Source organism: Zootoca vivipara, chromosome 7 (assembly GCF_965207765.1).
Source record: "Zootoca vivipara chromosome 7, rZooViv2.hap1.1, whole genome shotgun sequence".
Classification (NCBI taxonomy): Eukaryota; Metazoa; Chordata; class Lepidosauria; order Squamata; family Lacertidae; genus Zootoca; species Zootoca vivipara.
The window spans coordinates 46,095,621-46,116,294 of NC_142590.1; the positions used below are offsets into that span (position 1 = coordinate 46,095,621).

At 41.2% G+C, this 20,674-nt stretch overlaps 1 protein-coding gene across 11 annotated transcripts in view; it reads right to left on the reverse strand.

Annotated features, from left to right (window-relative positions):
- Window positions 1–20,674, reverse strand: part of ST3GAL3 (ST3 beta-galactoside alpha-2,3-sialyltransferase 3) — a 191,007-nt gene that overhangs the window by 47,390 nt on the left and 122,943 nt on the right. For all 11 annotated transcript variants that reach the window (XR_015950826.1, XM_088673314.1, XM_035123840.3 and 8 more), the window contains 3 exons: window positions 18,913–18,976; window positions 15,190–15,285; window positions 13,863–14,049 (listed from right to left, as the gene is read on the reverse strand). Coding sequence is in view for 10 of the 11 variants with exons in the window: in XM_088673314.1 (XP_088529440.1) it covers window positions 13,863–14,049; window positions 15,190–15,285; window positions 18,913–18,976 (347 nt within the window). In the remaining variant the exon portion in view is untranslated. The remainder of the gene's footprint in view (window positions 1–13,862; window positions 14,050–15,189; window positions 15,286–18,912; window positions 18,977–20,674) is intronic.

The window sequence follows — 20,674 nt, forward strand, 5'->3', positions numbered from 1 at the left end:
GCTGTATAAGTTAGAAGTGCATTTGAGAACTCATAAAGATATGCCCAGAATCACTTAAAATTCCACCACCAGACTTTTGCTTTCTCCAAACACTGAGTAAATTCAATCTCAACTCAATTTACAAAATGAAAGTAGCTCCAGTGTGGCTGTCCCCTAGACTGACCACCAACACTGGTAATATATTTCTCTTGTTCTCCCAGCGAACCGTATATACTCCCTGCCCTTTGCACCCATGGGCTAAAGGAAAAGCTGAATGTCTGCAGAATGAAACACCTCATAAATCGAAGGAAGGGAGAACTCTGACAGATGAGGAAACTAGGCTCTCGGCTCATGTCTAGAATGGATTAGGTATCTTTATTTACTGTAGTTTGGTCTGTACTTCTTATTGTGCCCCTGAGAAAACCAGCTATTTGATGTAAAATCCACAGCTGAGGAAAGATTAGTGGAGACAAATCAAACAGCTCCAATTACAGAGCGCCTGCAATGGCACTGATTCCCTGCAGTACCTAATCCAATGCTTTGGGTATTGTTTTCACAAGTGCTCAGTTTCTATTATGAACAGCAGAAAATCAGTAGGATATGCAACACAATATTTTTTAAGAAGACAACCTTCTGAAGATTAATGTGCAGTATAGAGCATGGCAGCACCACTTAGATGGCACTATTGCTCCTTACTCCATAACTACAATCTTAAGTGGAACTAGAAACATGTGAAAAATTCCTTCCAGGAGCACCCTAGAGACCAACTAAGTTTGTCACTGGTATGAGCTTTCGTGTCCATGCACACTTCTTCAGATACACTGAAACAGAAGTTACCAGACCTATATATAAGGGTCTGGTGACTTCTGTTTCAGTGTATCTGAAGAAGTGTGCATGGACACGAAAGCTCATACCAATGACAAACTTAGTTGGTCTCTAAGGTGCTACTGGAAGGAATTTTTTATTTTGTTTCAACTACGTCAGACCAACACTACCTGTAACTAGAAACGTGTCAATTTTTCAACATGATACAGGTCACACCTTGCTCTTGAGAGTTCCCAGAAGCTCCTGATGTGCCCATATCTAGTCAGCAGTCTGACACACAAAACTATGTTTTTTTAAATAAATTCCCACAACCCACTCATGTGAATTATCTGCTTTTAAAATACATGCCGCTAACCTGTGCCCCTCCAGATGTTATTCGACTCTTAACACTCATCAGCACTAGTAAGCATGCCCACTGGCCAGGGATTAGACAAACTGTACTCCAATAAATTAAGAAGGGTCACATGTTAGTCACCAGTTGTTTTTTAAAGCAATTATAAAATCTATTGGTCTCTAATAATTAACTAACAAAATGCCCAAACAGATGAGATGTATATGGAAATGTGGGCATAAAAATGGCCTGCAGCTTAGTGGATGGGCACATTTCAGCCCCAGCTCCAACCATACTTCCCTACTGGTTTCCCCATCTCTCTTTCCCTTGGCTTTTGCTTCTTCTTTCTCTCTTGAGATTCCCACCTGCTGTCACAGTTCTCAACCCTTAAGAACAGCGAGTTCCCCACCAAAATTTTATTTTAGTTTCTGCTTGCTCCCAGCTTTGTAGATAGAACAGCCTTCTGAATCTGGCACCTTCCACATGTTTTTCACTGCAACTTCCATCATCCCCAGTCAGTGAAGCTATGTTGGCTGCAGCTGAAGGGAGCTGTAGTCCAAAACATCTGGAGGACACCAGCTTCAAGGCAGAGCACAGCCTTTTCCAGACATTGCCAGTTTCCACTTTAAGCAGCTTGTGGTTTCTCCTATACTAAGTAATTTTCATATAATTTTAAATAGCAGCAATTTCTGCTTCCCAGGGTAAAAAAAGTCTATACAAAGACAGAAGCTGACAAAGCAGAGATCATCAAAATAAGGACTAGCAGAAGTATCATTCTTCCTTACCAAGTGGGATGCAGATAAGTACAGGAAGCTGCCTAATACTGAACCAGACCACTGGTCAATCTAGTTCATGTGGCTCTTGGAGGTTTCAGACTAGAGTTCTTCCTACCCAGGGATACCAATAATTGAACCTGGAACCTTCTGCATGCAATGCACAGTCTGACAATGAGCTACAGCCTCTGCCCTGAGTCTTGGAAATATGTGAAATAATAGACTTGCCATGAGTTACTACTGATATTACAGCATCAGTTGATACGAAGTGAGAGAAAAAGTGCAACAGTTCAGGGGAAGTAGTTATGATAGACACAGAGGTGTCAATTAAAGGAATGTTGAAAGAGAAACAATTAAACGTTTTAGTATCAAGAAACAATGCTGTAATTCACATGATGGATTTCAACATCACATTCTGTAAAGCTATTTGGAGTTACCTGGAAGTGATGATGAGGTAACAAAACATTCAAACCAGTTTTCCTATAATAAAATCACTACTCTGACATACCACATATAGGCGTGAAGAACAGAAATATGTGTCCACTGTAGGGGACACATGCAATTTACTGCATGTTAAGACATCTATGCAGAAAATGCTTCATGTGTGTGAACACCCTCTGAAGTGGCAGTTTAGAGAAAGAAAGGTGGGAAAGGTGGACTGAATAAGAGCCAATAAACTGAAGCTCAATCCAGGTAAAACTGAGGTATTTTTAGTGGGTGGTTCCATAGAATGGATGGTTGGGAAATTACCATCTCTTGATGGGATTACACTCCCTTTGAAGGAGCAGATATGTAGCTTGAGGGTACTCCTGGAACTTTTGCTGTCGCTGGAGGCTCAGCTGGCCTTGGGTGTGTGGAGTGCATTCCATCAGCTTTGGCTGATGGCCCAGCTGTGCCCCCACCTGGACAGGGACAGCCTGCCTAACTTCTGTTGTCTATGTTCTGGTAACCAGATTATATTACTGCAACATGTTACATGTGGAGCTGCTTCTGAAGATGGTTCAGAAACTTTAACTGGTGCAAAATTCAATGAGGAAGGGGAAGAGGGAAAGTGGGTTATATAAAGACCACTCCTCTTTTTTTTATATCCTGCTTTTCCTCTTACCCTTTGGGTCACCTCACTTTCTGACCAGCTGTTTGGCTGCCAATCTGAGCCTTGAAAAACTCATACAACTGAAAGAGGAAGCTGAAAGGAGCAACACTCTTCCCACTTCCTCTTCCAACATTATGTGCTTTGCAAAACTCAGATTGACAGCTTGGATGCTGCTCTGAGCTTTGAAGAGTAATAAAGTTGAAAGAGGCAGTGCGATCAGCTCTATATATTTGATACCTCATGATGAAGGGGGGAGTAAGGGGGGAGCACAGAGGTTTCAAAGGTACCAGTGGAAGTAATCAGTCATGAGCACCATGTTTGCAACTCCAGGATAATGGAAGAATCTTGGCCAGTTTCACAATGCGTTTAGAAGTGGTGGCCCATGACTCAGAAACATGTGGGGCAGTGTTTTAAGTGCAACTGCAAACTGAAGCCGATGGACTGCTTGTTTAAATAAAGTATTTACAAATTGGATTAAATATATTTCTGTGTTTTATGCAAGCTCTAGGGCTGAAACAATCGTCAACAAAACATAATCAACTACGGTAGGAAAGCTTCCTATAGCTTGTCTTTATGCCCAGAAGTCAAAGGTGTGATCCTGAAACATCTAGAAATGAAAACAAAACCCCAAAGTCAGCAATATTTTCATTTTGCAGATGGCAGCAAAGAAAATGTTACAAGGAGTTTTCTAAACATGAAATTTTCTAGGTTTATTTGAACTACCTTGTCTTGTTGCCAGCAACATCTGTATGTAAACTCCAGGAGCTAGTGATGGCTAGGCAAACTTAATGCATCAAAAATGTGTGTATGTATTTCAGTTTTTTTCTTAATGCTATAATTAATATGACCTATTGCTTCTGGACCATCAAAAACTTTACTTTGGGGGGGGGGGCAGGGAACCAGATTGTTGGATTGGATTCCTTTCCCTTTAAGGGTGGCAGGGCTCACTTGTGGAGGTATTAGTTGTGCAGTCTTTTTACCATGGTACACTTTGCTTAAACCTATTTTGGGCACACTGGAGTTTGAAAAGATATTCTACTGGTAATAGGATATGGGTGATATTCTGGTCTATTTCATTTGTATTATTCTAGGATTATCAACATTACCAAAATGTGCTACCACGCTGAATGCATTCAAAATAAAAGCATCCTGTTCCTTGTGTTTCGGTTCCAAAACGGAGGCTTTGTGGTTTTGTTCTACAGCTCCTTGTTTCTCAGCTATAAAGCTCATATCCACCACTATACAAACCACAGGCAGCTGCCTCCATAGCCACTAACCCCTGTAGGCTTTAGCAGCTGGTATTAAGGTATCCTCTCAGCTGCTGTGTTCTACTGGGGCAGCCACTATTATGTCTAATAGTCTGATTAGAGACAGATGCTTGGGGAAATGTCTAAAGCTGTTAATTCCTATTGGGGATACCTGCCCTTCTTTAGACTCAGAGGAGCAGACAGACAGGGCAGTTAACAAATGCCAGGCACTACTAAAAACACACATTTCCTAGAGCTCATTCAGCTCAGTCATTGGAAGAGAGCTAAGGGATATATTCTGAATGTTTGCATAGACCTTATCAAAAAGTATATTCCTCAGATCTGGGATAAGAGCAATCTTTTTAGGATAGGGGCTAGAGATGAGTTGATGGGAGGTGATTCAATACACTGAGTACCCTGTAGCCCAAGAGGCAGAAATTCAATCAGACAAGCAGCAGATTTTACAGTCCCTTAGCAGTACCAGTAACATAGGAATAGCCCTGCTGGATCAGGACAGTGGTCCAACTAGCTTCCTGCTTTTACAATGGCCAACCATATGCCCATGGGAAGCCCACAAGTGAGATCTGAATGCAACAGCACTCTCCCTTCCTGTGGTTGCCAGAAACTGGTATTGAGAGGCATGACACTGCTTCTGGACCATCAAGGGCTTTACTTCTAGAAGCATCTGGAATAGACTTCTGCCAGTTACTGTAGCTAGTAGCCACGGATAACCTTATCTTCCTTGAAGTTGTCTAATCCTCTGTTCAAGCCACCCAAGTCAGTGGCCATCACTGCCTCTGGTGGAACAAATTCCATAGTTTAAATATGCACTGTGTGAAAGAAGGATTTCCTTTCGTCTGTCATGTATCTTCCAACATTCAGCTTCACTGGAGTCCATGAGCTCTATTGTTATGAGAAATGAATAAAAACTTTTTTATCTCCACTTTCTCCATGCCATGCATAATTTTATACACATACAGTGGACGCTCGGGTTGAGAACGTAATCCGTGCGGGAGGCATGTTCACAACCCGCAGCGTTCACAACCCACAGTGCCACGTCTGCACACGCACGGGTCGCGATTCGGTGGTTCTCCACATGCACAAAGCCCGATTTAGCGCTTCTGCTCATGCACCGAAACCCGGAAGTAACCCATTCGTGTACTTCCGGGTCCGCGCAGTGCGCAACCCGAAAAGACACAACCTGAAGTGTCTGTAACCGGAGGTATGACTGTATATCATATCACTTCTTACTTGCCTTTACTTCAGTGATCAGTAATTAGGGAGGGCTCATATTTTGTTCTTCTTACAAGTTGAGTGGAGGGCTAAATTACACCCTCCTTCCCATTTCTTTAACTTTACACTTGAATCAACTGAATCCACATCATGTGGGGTGTCACATGAAATGCTCAGTGAACAGGAAGAGCACAGCTAAGAACATTCTATACTTTATATGGAATGTGGTTTTGTGATTTGTAAGGTAGATTTGGGAGGATATAATTGTTTTCATCTATGAGAGCACAGGTGAAAGCAGGGCACGTATGAGTTGAGTTAGCCCTTACCTCTTCCAGAATCTATTATTGCCTCCCCCTGAATAACAGGGGGAGTGGCAGATTTTCAATTGCATAAGTGAACACATTGAACTCAATGGGGCTTACTTCTGAGAAGGCATTTAGAGGGATTGTGCTGTTATATTACATTCCTTCTTGAGATTTGTGACTATATCCATTCTTCTTTCTCTGTCAGATGATATCCATCCCCCTCTCTTTGCAGGGCATTGAGGTTGTTTCCACCATCAAAGTGGGAGTTTGCATCCTGAAGAGCTGCGATTTTTCCGGTGCCTGTCATTACTTACATTTGCCAATACTGGTTGAACCAAGTAGAGCAACTTGGGGGATGTCAGGGTATCCTTGGCCTCCTGTTATCTGAATGCTTGAACCGAGTAATGACACCAGAGAGGGTGTTAAAAACACCAAGCTATCTCAAGAATGTGTGGAGGATGGTATCAACACTGCCAATTTCTCCACTCCTTTGCAGTCATGTGTTGGGTAGGCTCAGAAAAAAGATGCTTATCTATTCTTCATTATGGAACACCAAAGCGGAGGTCTAGTAAAGTACTGCTACTGAGATCTTTTCCAGCGCTTTTCTTACAGTCATTGCACTGAGTCACTTCCCAGGCAACTGGCATGTTCTTGTGACTTCATTTTTATATAATTATTTGCAGGAAGTAATTATTTCCTTCAGCGAGCAATAAAGTCTCACAATGAAGTGCATTTGTCATCAAATAAAGGAGTGTTGTATTATGAAAGCAGAAACTGGGCAAAGCAAACCCAATGGAAATTCCCAGGACACCCCTGCTCTCATTGAAGCAACAGCCCTTAAAATACAGAATTTGCTCTATAGCTTGGTCACGGCCACCAGGAATCTCTGATTTGTGGGCAGTTGATGAAGTCTAGTTTGGTTTGCATCTGCTCTCCCCGACATAATCACCACTCTTCTCACCCAACTATGAACCTCAGATATGTTTTCAAATGGGATTTATTATAAACTATCATCAAAGGGTTATTTGACTTTTTTAAAAAAGCATTAGACACACTGGCTCAAAATGCCTGACATCCACAAGCCATGAAGGAACAGCCAACCCCTGATAAGTCCACCTAGAATATAGCTTGTATTCAAGCTCTTTCCTGAAGTATGGCACTTTTCTACCCATCATATTTTAGTGGAGTACAAAGACACTTATGAAGAATGCATTCTGAAAAGCTTCCAAAGTGGAGGCATGTAATAATAAATGTTGCATGTTGTGCAAGGGACTAAAGCCAGCTAACAGGCTGTATTTTTTAAAGAATCAGATGTTCTTAAATGTATCCAAGTGCCAGGGTTCAGTCCAGCCCAGACCTTGAACCCAGCATCTCCACAGAGAAAGGAAAGCATGATTCTTCAGCAGATCTCCAAGCTACCAGTGACCCTGAAGACCTAACAGCTCCTCTGTCTCTCTGTTCAGCCACCACCAGCAATTAGACTAGGAAAGCTGCAGTATTAGTTCAGCCTGTAGATTTAGTAGAGTGGACCTCACACATCTCCACTGGACATAAAGTACCTGCTTTTTCCTAGGGTTGCCATATTTCAAAAAGTGAAAATCCAGACAGAAAGGTTGTTGAGCTTTTTTGGCCAAAGTTGTTGAGATATTGATATTATTATTATTATTAGCAAAATTACAAAAAAAAATACGGTTCTGAACTATTTTTTAAGGAAATTCGGCAAAAACAACACTGCCAACATGGGTTGCCATACATCCAAATTTTCCTCGACATTTTGCAGATTTCTGCTCAGACACTGCTTCTGACTGCAGTATTCTGTTTATGTCTGGGAAATTCTGGACATATGGCAACCCTACTTTTTCCAGTTTCTCACACAAAGAGGCAAAGAAAAAGGTCCAAAGAGAGCTCACATAAAGGTATGCTCGTGTGGAGGGGGGGGAGGGGGTGGTAGATCTCCTGGATATATTTTGTGATCATGTTGCTCACAGCGCAACGGTCTGGTGTCACATATTCCTTCCCACACTTTTTATTTGAATTGCATTTCTTTTTCCTTGCATCTGCCCAAGGGATAAATGAGCTATCATTTAAGTTGCATGGATACGATTAGGTTATTAGCTACCTTCCTAGTAAAGGTTCCCCGCGCCCTGGTTGAACTCTCAGTTGTACTACTGAAAAATGTGCACAAATATAATGTAACTGACCAATTAACCAGAAAATGGGTGGGGTGAGGGATCAGAGACAGGCAGAAAATAGAAGAAATAGTGCAAAGATGAGTTCTTTCTGCACATTTTGTTCCTCTGTAGTTGAGTCTTTAGTCACTATGCTGCCTCAATCTCATATAAAGAACTGAAAGGTAGATGCATTACCCTTCCCCAGGTAATTATTTCTGTAGTCCCATGCATCTCCTAGTCATTGCAAGGACAAACATGAATTTGGAACCCTGCAGGTGGGGGTGATATGCAGCAGAGAAGTGGTAGGTGCGGAAAGTGTTAAGTACTCTTGCTACTTCTCCACTCGAAATTTGTCCCTCCTGAAGTGAATGATACCAGGACTGCTGGCCTGTTGATGCATGATGCCCCTAGGGCAGCAAAGAAATTAAGCTTCTTCAACCCAGTTTCGTTTAAAGAGCCGTAACTCAGGAGGTGTGTTGATTCATAGCTGTGCACCTCACAGATTCTGCAGGTTACATCACAATATAGTACTCCATGCTCTGCAAACAAAACTTTAGTCCTGTATAACTCTTCATTGATCCCTGATTAGTTGCAAATAGGTTGTATGAGAAAGGTTGGTAGATCAGCAGGAAAGACAAATCATTTGGAAATGAGGGCTTCTGTAAGGGGATATTTTTGTGCTTTATACTTCAGGAACAAGTTTGTGAAAATTACACAGAACAATGAATGAGAATGGAGGCTTGCCTAAAAGTATCTAGGTGAATGCAATTAGCCTTTGGTACAATTGGCAGCAGAAGACCTAAAATTGAGAGAGGAAATGGAAAAGGGCAGATGTAGACCAAACAATGCTCCAATTCACCATGTGCCTCTTTGTCTGCCCCACCCAACCAGGAATGTAGTTATACAATCCCTGACTCCATTGCACAAGTGATAGGTAGGTTTACCAGACTGACAAATGGGAAGTGTTTCTGCCCACATATAACTTTGGTTAGGCCCCAAAGTAAAGGTAAAGGTAAAGGGACCCCTGACCATTAGGTCCAGTCATGACCAACTCTGGGGTTGCGCGCTCATCTCGTATTATTGGCCGAGGGAGCCGGCGTATAACTTCCAGGTCATGTGGCCAGCATGACAAAGCCGCTTCTGGCAAACCAGAGCAGCACATGGAAACACTGTTTACCTTCCCGCTGTAGCGGTTCCTATTTATCTACTTGCATTTTGACGTGCTTTCGAACTGCTAGGTTGGCAGGAGCTAGGACCAAGCAACGGGAGCTCACCCCATCACAGGGATTCGAACCGCCGACCTTCTGATCAGCAAGCCCTAGGCTCAGTGGTTTAACCACAGCGCCACCTGGGTCCCTGAGGCCCCAAAGTAGGCATTCTTAATTAGCAACTCAGACTCATCTGCTTACATTTGTTCATGAGAAGCACAAACAGAAGAAAAGGAAGAAGAATTCTGATGTGATAAATAATAAAGACATGTAACTAAACAGGGAGTTTTGGTACGTAGCTGGTAAGCTTGCGTGGTACTTGCAGATGGTTTTGAATATAGTGCTCTAAACGGTTTCTTGTTCCAAGCTGCAAGTCGGATGCTAAATGTTTGCCTTCACCTAAGCAGAAGCCCTCCAAACAAATCAAAAGACTGGAGTAAGGTCTGAAGACTGTACTGCAAAATGTAGTTCTGAGCACTCAAAAACATACATTTTTAAAGAAACTGAATCACAAATACTCAGATCACCATGCTCATGATACACAAATATTCTCTTTGAAACCTTCAGTGCATAGATGCTTTTCTCCACAGTGTTTACAAGTGGGTAACTGGAGTAAGTAAATACTTAGATATTTGGCTATCAGAGGAAACTCAAATGTTAAGAAGAGGAAGAAATGTCAAATACCTTTGTGTATAGCACATACTTCAAGTACACGATTTTCATAACCATCTACAATGCCTTCTAACTTCAAGAGCTCTCAATGGGTTTTGTATTTGTAGGCTACAGAAATGAACTCATGCATATTCTCAATTGTAATATGCCATTCAACACTTTCTAAGGATTTGATGGGTCACCTGTTCTCAAAAAGACACTCATTTTATGTCATTTCTGTGATGCTGACCTTAATATTAAGCACTTTCCCCTTTCACTTATATCCATCCACCTGATGGAGAGCACCACAGTGAAAAGAACAGTTTCAGCACTGCCAAAGATATCCTGTGCAAACCTGTATAGTCTTGTAGACTTATGCTTGTCTACTGTTGTGTGGGCAGGCCAAAGCTGCCAGAATTTCTGCTTCTCCCACATATAAACTAAATTATGATTTATATATGGCAAACACTAAGACAAACTGGGAGTTCAGCAGGGAAATGTCTGCCTTATGTTTACATAAATACACTTTGTGAACTGTGTGTGTGTGTATAAAAAACAAGCTCCTAATTTTCAAAATGTGTTTAACCTGCATGGATTTGTATGATCTTTTGTTGTGCTAAACTGAAGAATTTGCAGCAACTACCATTCTGCATGAAGCTGTTGGGACAACTTGTGTGTCTTCTTGTTACACGGCCATGCACAGACAAGCCAAAAAGGCCATAAACCTGACTGCTAATCTTAGTTGGTGTAACAAAACTAAAGCTGATTCCAGCAGTTTCAGCACAGTCTTCTCCATAGGACAGGAAGGGATATTTTCTTATTTCTCCCCTTTTTACTTCTTGTTTTCTTCCCATTGACTTCAATTTTGGTGTCATTGCAATAACACAGCCAGCAGGACATGCACACCTCTGAACTCTTTCCATGGAAGTACTGAGAGGCCTCTGGCAGTGCTGTGCTATCCCACTGGCAGACTTCCCCTTCCAACTGTAAATTGGCACTTAAGGGTGCCATCCTACAGGAAGTGCTGTTAAGTGTCAACTATTTCCCCATTAGCTCTAATAAAGTCTTCACATACCTATAAGGCGGGGCACTGTTGTGACTTTCCCCAGAGAATCTTGTGAACTGTAGTTTGTTAAGAGTGCTGAGAAAAGTGAAGAAGCCCCTACCCCGCCACAAACAGAACTACAACATAAATAAATTCAAAAACAAATTACTGAACTAAAATGACAGTAAAGCTGGAGAGGCAAAGAAACACAGGATGTTTAGTGATAATTCATCTTGGTGACTGAGAACTCTGAAAATAGGCAACAGCATGAGATAAACTACTTCCTTGGTAATGAATAAATGCATGGGGAACTAGACATACCATGCAAGCTACTGAGCACTGTCACTGCCTTACCTCCAGAGACCACTAAAAAAAAAAAAGAATAGAACATTTAAAAATGAGCATATCTATGGAAAGTTATGCTAATAGTACCGTATTTGCAAATACCAGCAGATTACAAGTGTGGGAAACAATGCCTAAACAACAACAACAAGTACATCTCCTCGAAGCTTGTGAGGAGAGAGGTAAGGTTTCAGATGCAGCATTGTCAAGTGGTCTAAAGCTAAAACTTCAAAGCAGAAAGTACTTTCCCAATTCCTTTCATATTTATAATGTGAGAACTTTTATTCTTATTTGGGCAGGATGAAAAAAGTTCAGGAATACTAGAGTTCTGTACATTGTCCCCCAGGAATGCTAACTTCTGTCCCAGCAGCAGTTTGGCAATTGCTTTATAAAAGGATTAAAGGACCTTCAGAAACTCCTATGACACATATTTTAACTCCTCCCTGAACGTGCCTCTAAGTTTGTCCTGGAAAACCGCCTTGCAAGAACAAGGTCAAAGAAGGGGAGTGAAAGAGAATTTCTGCTCCACGCCCTGTGTGTATAACACCTTCTAGAGAGAATCAGTTTAATAGCATTGCCCCTCCTTTCCTCCCCTTTTGCTTACCTTGTGACTGTGATTCATTTAAAATGTTTAAAGCACTCATTTCCTCTTTGATGCAAGGCAAAGAGGATTAATTTTAACCTATTTGGATCATTCATTGGTTGGAGGGGGCAAGACTGTATTGTTGTGCTGCCTCTTCCTGGATGGTGGCAGAGAGTTCATGTGTGACTAAATAAATCTGCTAATAAGGTAATACCCACAGTGGTAATGTGTTGCACAAGAAGAATTTGTTGCCACTTGAGCTATCCACTGTTCTCTGCATGCTTACGCAATATTCAAAACCAGTAAAGAAAAGGGAAAGGGAAAAAGAGACTTGCTGCCATCAATATATAGTGGTTTCTATGGTCCTAAAGAGAGCTAAGCTGATAAAACTGCCCTTCTTCCATAATGATTCCATATCCAGGTATAAGCATATGGAGAAAAAAATTCCAGATGCACTGTAGTAAGACATTTCCCCATTATTTCTAATGAAATAATTACTGAAGTGGGTACTGTACAGGAGATGGTCAGTTTCTTTTGTTCCTTCCTCCACTGGTGCCTCTGGATCCCATATAGCCTACTAAGATTTGCTAGGAGAGAACATTTCACTTCATAGTAAATTTTGTTTTTCTTTCCTAAGCTATGTATATTGAAGATTGTTCAGATATTATAGAAGACAACTGATGTGCATATGGAATAAAAACAGAAGCATTTCCCCTTGCCCAGATTCAGCTGCACCCTATTTGACCTCCAACGTCATCCCTGCACACTGTGCATCAGACACACCTCTGCAATGAGCAGCCTGTTGAGCGTGGCTGCACTTGCAGGCAGGTGCTCACTCAACACCAGACTTTCACTACGAAAGACATCTTCCTGATGCCGCAGGCATTGCTCCATAAGCTGTTCATTTTGGCAGCCTACTGGTGAAAGTAGGTATAGGGTTATTTTCTTAGAGCGGGGAAAACCTAGAAGCTACTTATTTCCAAGGAAACCTTTGCCCTCATTTGGCTCGTTTACCAACATGAACCAGATGTTCAAGGAGAGTTTCCTACAGATGAAATCATTTTACTGAGGTAAGGAAGTATATTTGAATCCAACCCACTAATTAGCATTGCATGTATGAATCAGGGCTGTCTTCTCAAGTTGGCCCAGTTATTTAAAAAGCGTCTGAGCTAAGTTTGGCAGAGTCTACATTTTTAAGCACCTTTCTGCTGACACTTCCAAACTAGAAACATGGTTGTCCCTAATGTTTGTTAACTTATTGCATTTATATTCATTTTTCTCTCTAAGTAGCTGTGGAAGGTGGTCATGGTTCTCCCCCTCCACGTTTAAGCCCCACAACAACTCTGGGAGGTAGGTTAGGCTGAGAGGCATTAACTATTTCATGATCACCCAGTGAGCATGGCTGGTTGGGAATTTGAACCCTAGACTCCCAGTTCCTAATCAGACACTCTAACCACTACCCCACACTGGATTCTCAACCTATGAAAAAATGTGTTCCATGCTTACAGTACAGCTTATGTCTCAAGCAGCTAAAAAAGGCCAGAATGAAACAGGTATGTAAGACCAAAAATAACCTGAAAAGGAATAGCAGCCTGACCGGAGTGTTCTTACCTCAAACACTCATTAAAGTCCTCCATTGAATCTGTTTATCAATGGGCCGAGCAGACTGTATTCTGCTGGGATATGAGGTGCTTCTAGGTAGCCTAACTTATCCCCCAAATCTGTTTCCTATTTTGTATGAATTTATTTGCCTTGAATATTGGATTAAATTATCAGCCTTGTTTCTATCAATAACAAGCAGCCTACAAAGATATGTTCTTCTTACACTACCATTTTAAATTAATTATTTATTACATGCCCCAAACCCCACATTTCTGCTTCATTTAGTTGGTGTTCAAACTCAGGGTCATTTGAGATTAGAAAGGCATTCTGAAGCCCAATTTATTACTTCAAAAAACAAATGGAAAGGATGCATTCCACAGAAACAGAGCTGTGCAAGAAATGTAAGCACAGCACTGAGAGCTACAAGCAAAGAGTCAGGAAATACCAGGAGTTCTTCTCCAGAGTAACTCTTACCACTTTTTCCTTGTAAACAATGTACTTCAGCCACTTGAAATCCTGCCACTTGAACCCTGCCAGCACAAAGAGGGAATCCTTTTCATATTGCTCTGGTTTCTGGATGGCCCCTTCTGGGTATGTTATTCGCATTGTTGTCTTGCCACCAACATCCTTTTCAAAGCCTTTCACTGGAGCAGAGTTCAGCCTACAGAGAGTTAAGAGAAGAGCTGCCCGTTGCATTTACACCAGAGTTCAGTTTGAAATGGTAGCAAAAACACAGGATAGGAACTATAAAATTAAACAAAAGTCAGACATGAGCAAATATGCTGAGAGCTCATAACTGCCAGTGAAACAGTTAAAACTGCTTGCATCCAACTTCTGGAATTAATGTGTATTAATGATCAATTAGATATGACTGAGCAACCAAGAATTTCAGAATTTAGTGTTTCCTGATTCTTCCACAGGCCAACGTGAGAAGCTAAGCACTCAAATAGTCAGCCACTATTCTCAATACAAACATAAAGGAAGTTATTAGTGCCCATTCTCATCCACCTACACTCTCTTGATTTTTCCTAGAACATATTGAACTGCTGGTAAGTAGTTATTCTCTACTAGGACTATGGTGTGGGCCGATATTTATCATCAAAGCTTACCACGAAGCATAAGTGCATAGAACTTTTCACCTACAACTTAGTTTGTGGTATAATCATGCTCATTAGGTAGTGCTAGCAAGACTGCCTTATAAACTAAAACTAGTTGTCCACAAACCAGAGCATCCCTAAGCACTTGAGGATGAAATTTTTTGGTATCTAACCCTGGAAAAGGAGCTCCTTGAATGCCCTTGGATACTCTGCATATGAAGCGGTGTCACCGTTGCACCACAATTTCCATCTGACAGGAAACCAAGAAACTGGCAACTGGGCCTCTATCTCTTATAGTTCAGGACTAGACAATATTAAATGGCTGTTCTGAAAAACAGCAGTCCCACATCCTCCTATGCCTCCCCAATAATGAAAAACATTTAACGTCTTGCCAGTGTGCCCCAGGTTTCCCCACTACATTTCATTAGCTGTTTGCAACTCAGAATGAGATGACGTTATGTCACACATTGTATTATTTAGTTGCTACTGTGGAAGCGGAAGAGAATGAAACAAGAAGCTGCTGTTTTTAGCAGCAGCCCCACATCTGCCATACCTTCTAATTCCAGCCTTAGTCTTTTATGTGAGGCACATTGTGCCAGGGACAATTGAATCTGACAGGGCCAGAGGTGCTGCAAACCTCTACTGCATATAGTAGGAAAAGAATTATAGAACACCTCTTCCTCTCCCCTGCGCGGACAACTCACCTGATAACAATGTCGTAGTCATCGATTTTCAAACCCAATGACTTGTTTGCTAGAATGCCACCATTTCCCACAATAACACATCTCCGGCAACTGAGACTGGGAAGGAAGCAGAGATAACAACAGTTGGGTAAATCCACAAGCACAGAGCTCCTCCTGGTCAAGATCCAATTCAGGCACTGTAAGTATAATCAGGAGGCTGTACTCTATTAATTTGCAGTAACAAACTCTGACAATTTATAGTACAGGGAGCATAGCAACACAGGTAGCAAAAGGAGGAAATGTTCTCACCATATCTACTTAGGCTTATTGGCTCAAGATGACATCATTGCATTTAAATAGTTAACAAAATGTTTATTTTCATAATGAAACAACAGCAAGGGAAGAGTTAAACAGTGAAACTAAGTGCAGATTTTTTTTGCACAGAATAGTAACTGCTTAATCAAATACTATGCACAGGAAAATATGCAAGGAAAGGTCCCAAATCAATAATCCTTAAGAGGAAAATGACAGTTGTAGATTGTTGGTTAAAATCATGTTAGAATTCCTACTAAGATTCTCTTCCCTTTATTTTACTATTCACCTTGACATTAGACCTGGATCTGCATTCAACCACAGCAAACTATGGCAAGTTCTTAAAGAAATGGGAGTGCCTTATCACCTCATCTGTCTCCTGAGAAATCTCTTTGTGGGACAAGACGCTACAGTTAGAACTGGTTATGGAATAACTGATTGGTTCAAAATTGGGAAAGGAGTACGACAAGGCTGTATATTGTCTCCCTGCTTATTTAACTTATATGCAGAATTCATCATGCGAAAGGCTGGACTGGATGAATCCCAAGCCGGAATTGAGATTGCCAGAAGAAATATCAACAACCTCAGATATGCTGATGACACAACCTTGATGGCAGAAAGTGAGGAGGAATTAAAGAACCTTTTAATGAGGGTGAAAGAGGAGAGCGCAAAATATGGTCTGAAGCTCAACATAAAAAAAACTAAGATCATGGCCACTGGTCCCATCACCTCCTGGCAAATAGAAGGGGAAGAAATGGAGGCAGTGAGAGATTTTACTTTCTTGGGTTCCATGATCACTGCAGATGGTGACAGCAGTCACGAAATCAAAAGGCGCCTACTTCTTGGGAGAAAAGCAATGACAAACCTAGACAGCATTTTAAAAAGCAGAGACATCACCTTGCCAACAAAGGTCCATATAGTTTTCCCAGTAGTGAGGTATGGAAGTGAGAGCTGGACCATAAAGAAGGCTGATCACCGAAGAATTGATGCTTTTGAATTATGGTGCTGGGGGAGACTCTTGAGAGTCCCATGGACTGCAAGAAGATCAAACCTATCCATTCTGAAGGAAATCAGCCCTGAGTGCTCACTGGAAGGACAGATCGTGAAGCTGAGGCTCCAATACTTTGGCCACCTCATGAGAAGAGAAGACTCCCTGGAAAAGACCCTGATGTTGGGAAAGATTGAGGGCACAAGGAGAAGGGGACGACAGAGGATGAGATGATTGGACAATGTTCTTGAAGCTATCAACATGAGTCTGACCAAACTGTGGGAGGCAGTGGAAGACAGGCGTGCTGGCGTGCTCTGGTCCATGGGGTCACGAAGAGTTGGACATAACTAAACGAGTAAACAACAACAACAATTTTAAGAATTACCTTATTTTTCCATGTATAACACACACCCATGTATAAGACTATGGGGGGAGATGGCCCAGAGTTGTTGAGCTTTTTTGGGGGGTGGAGGGAATGCCGAAAATAAATCAAACGATGGAAAAATGCTGACAATCGCAGCAGCAGCCAATCCAAGACAGCCCTTGCCGCAGACAAGCTCCTGCTCGTGGCTGCACATATCCCTCCTCTGCACTACTCGTGTATAAGATGATCCCTGATTTTTTACATTACTTTCAAGTAAAAAAACCTTGTCTTGTACAGTAATTGCCAACAGGAATTGGAGGCTGAAGGATGAGTAAAAACTGTCCTTCCTTAATTTCACTCCTTCTCCTTCTTCCTCCTACTTATTGCTCTGTAAAGTCTTATATACATTAATAATATTGTGTATTGTTGAGTACAACTTTGGAAAATAGGTCCCAAATACCATATGATTTGTGGTTACATTTAGTGGCTCCAACAATAATGTGAAACAGGAGAGTAGGAACGCTTTGGGATACCATAAATACAAAGATGTGTAGAAAAACACTGAAAGCTGCCTCAAAGGAGTACCACAACTAAAGCAGAAAGTACAGCACAATAGTAGGCTGTCTGTAAACCAGACCACATTTCCATAAAGTTGTCACATCAGAAGTAAGACAGACACGTGGAAATGCTCCTAGACAAGATGAGATGCTGATCGAATTTTTTGCTTCAACTGAAAACTGCAGTACTGTTACCTTACTTCGGTGGTGAGGTGTATATATTTCAAGTATATACAGTGATCTGCAATCTTGATTTAACTCATTCTCATATCCACTCTTTATAAAAAGTCTTCTATTTTACTATTTTAAGGTAACTCAATGGAAAGGCGAATGAAAACGACTTGCCTAAAAGCTTGAAAAAGTATTTATTTAAAATTGTCTGGTTTTAGGATGGATTAAATCTACTCTGCTCTGTAGAACTCCCTATTGCTGTCCATAATCTTTAATCTCTGTCTATGTAGGCTTAATTCCTAGCATACTTCCTCAAGTCTCTCTTATCTCTTTCTCTTCCATCAGTTTAATCTCTATGAAGGATTGTGGCTTGTTTCTTCCAAACAAATCACAAGCAGTAAGCCAAGAACAAACCTTGTATACCACTTGTGGTTTTCTTGGGTGTGGGCAACACAACATGCCAGATTCTGATTTGGTTCATCTATGGCTCTGCAGCAGTAGAAATGGGACATGCGGCCTGTTCACACTAAACCACTGTTTGTTTTAAACTATGGGTTATGACAGGTGACCCAGACCAGAGTTATTTCAATTTTTCTTGCCAATTCAGAATGTAAAATATGTTCATTGAGGTAAACATTTGATAAAGAAAACTAACATAGAAGAGAAAATCTGAAATGGTACAGAGAAGAAGTACAAAGCTCAGCAGAAGAAATTGAGGCAAAGGAAAACAGCAAGAATTTGGTGCTAAACTAGTATTAGACAACAACAATAGGTGTGAGGTTCCACCGTGTGCCAATAGATTAGTAAAGAATGTTCTATATTAAAAGCAAAACATTGGGGGGGGGGACCAATGAACATGTCCGCCACTACATCCAAGTTTGCTGCTGCCATGAATATGTGCATTAACAGCTCACGCCTCCAAAAGCCAGGTAAAAATTCCCATAATCAGTCTTGCTATCAGCTCTACTGCCCCACAGCTATAAACAAAGGATTTAGAAGAGGACCTGTTAGTGAGAACAAGCTGAACCTTATATTTGTCTGAATAAACACCGTGCAATTCTGCTGCCTTACAATGATACCTTGGGGGAGGTTGTGACAAGTTAATGCATTTGTTGAAAGATTGTCAGTTATTTATTTTGAAATGTAGGGAATCAAGCAGATTGCGGTAACACTAGAGAATAAAATTTCTGAAGCTGTCAAAAAAACTATGTTATAGACCCCATGGATTGGAACAGGAGCATCATTCCCAGCTCCTCATTTTATTCCAAAGCCAAGAGCCCATAGGGAGGCTGTTTATTAATGGCCAGCAACTCCCAGGGGCTCCTTCAGTCTCCCAAAAAGAATCTACTCACCTGTCAAGGGCTGGAGTAAGACGATAATCTTTGGTTGCTGACAAGATGGCTTTGATCAGATTATCTGTTAAGAAAAAAATACATTAGAGGGTCAGCTTGTTTCATTTTTTTTCATAGTATTGATGTACAAAGACTTCAGGGACCAAGGTGATTAATGAATGAGTTTGCACTGGTATATTTAAGTTACAGCATAACAATTAGAAATTAGACAAAGGGCAACAAACATTACATAAATACATTATTTAGGTTGTATATTATAGCACATTATTTTGATTCAGGAATGTCCTGGAGTTAAAAATTCAGATTGAAAAATAAAATTATATTTCCAAAATGACTGAGCATCAATAAACACAGGCACCTTTGAGAATCTATTTCTCCATTGCTTCTTTGTTACATACAGTGTTTTCCCTCTTTGCTTCTCTTTCTCTTTCTGATGTGTACCAAGTGGATATCCTGAACAATAAACCACATTGCTTTCACTAAAGACCTGCAGCACTTTCTACATGTAAGGAGGGAGCTACTTGCAACAGGTCTATTCAGTGCAATCAAGGGTGGCAAACCATTTTGGCAAGTATGCCATAAGTCAACTCCACAACATTAGATGCCACCCTATGTAGTACAGTTACATGCAGCCCCTGGTAGATTTATGTGGTTTCTATCTACTGAGTCAGGGAGCAATCATCAACATTGCAATCTAGAGACAGGCCGATTTGTAGACACCCACCTCTATGCCATAATCAGATCATTGGGCTCCAACTCTTGTACAGATATACTACAAACTCAAGTTTAGATTGGCTATTCAAGATGTACACATGACTTTTCAGCACTGAATCTGTTTGCGTGTCAAGACCCTGAGGTCACCCCCCATTGATGAATAAGACACAATGACACAGGTATTAGGTTAATGGTTATTGGGCAAATTTTGGTCACAATTTTATTGGTTACAGAATGTGACTGCTATTGGCTTAGGCATTGGAATTGACCCAACTATACCTGACTCCTACCCGCCATGCAGGGAGTCTTGTAAGGGTCAACCACCAATAGGGGGAGCCCCATCGATGCAAATCAACTCGAGCTCCCCCTGGGTTCCCGATGGGGTCATGGCATGGCCCTAGCCCCTCCCCGGGCTTCGGACAAGATCCACACCCCCGGATTCCTTTAACAGAATACCCTTAATATTGGAGGGGTAGGTGATGGCCACACCTCCCCTCCCCCAACACAAGTTCAACCAATGCCTAACCGCCAAAGCTTACAAAGTTGTGATGATTGCTATGAGGTTTAGTTTAGATTGGCTATTAAAGATGTACACATGACTTTTCAGCACTGAATCTGTTTTTGGAACATGATACTATAGTAAACAATAAAGAGCTCATTTTAACCAAGAACCAGAAGTGATGCATGACATAGCACTAAATCAGGAGTATCGTGTACTGGATCCTGCTCTCAGTGGAGGTATTTTTTTATTTTGTGCATTCTCAAAATAATGCTACCTCCTTAATTTTAAAAAGGAGGTTTGCACACTATTGTGAAAATTTTATAAATAAAAATAGTTTCAGCTCAAAATTGGTGCTTTCTAACAAGTGAATATATCTGAATGGGTGGTTCTCTTTTTAATTTTCTTTCACTTCACACTTAGGTAGCAGGCTGATCTACAAAGCATTAGTAGTCGTAGTATTTTAGATGTATATTCCACTCTTCCTCCCAAAGGAGTCCAGGGCAGTAATCACATAAGCAATAAAACAATTAAAGCATCTAAAAATAG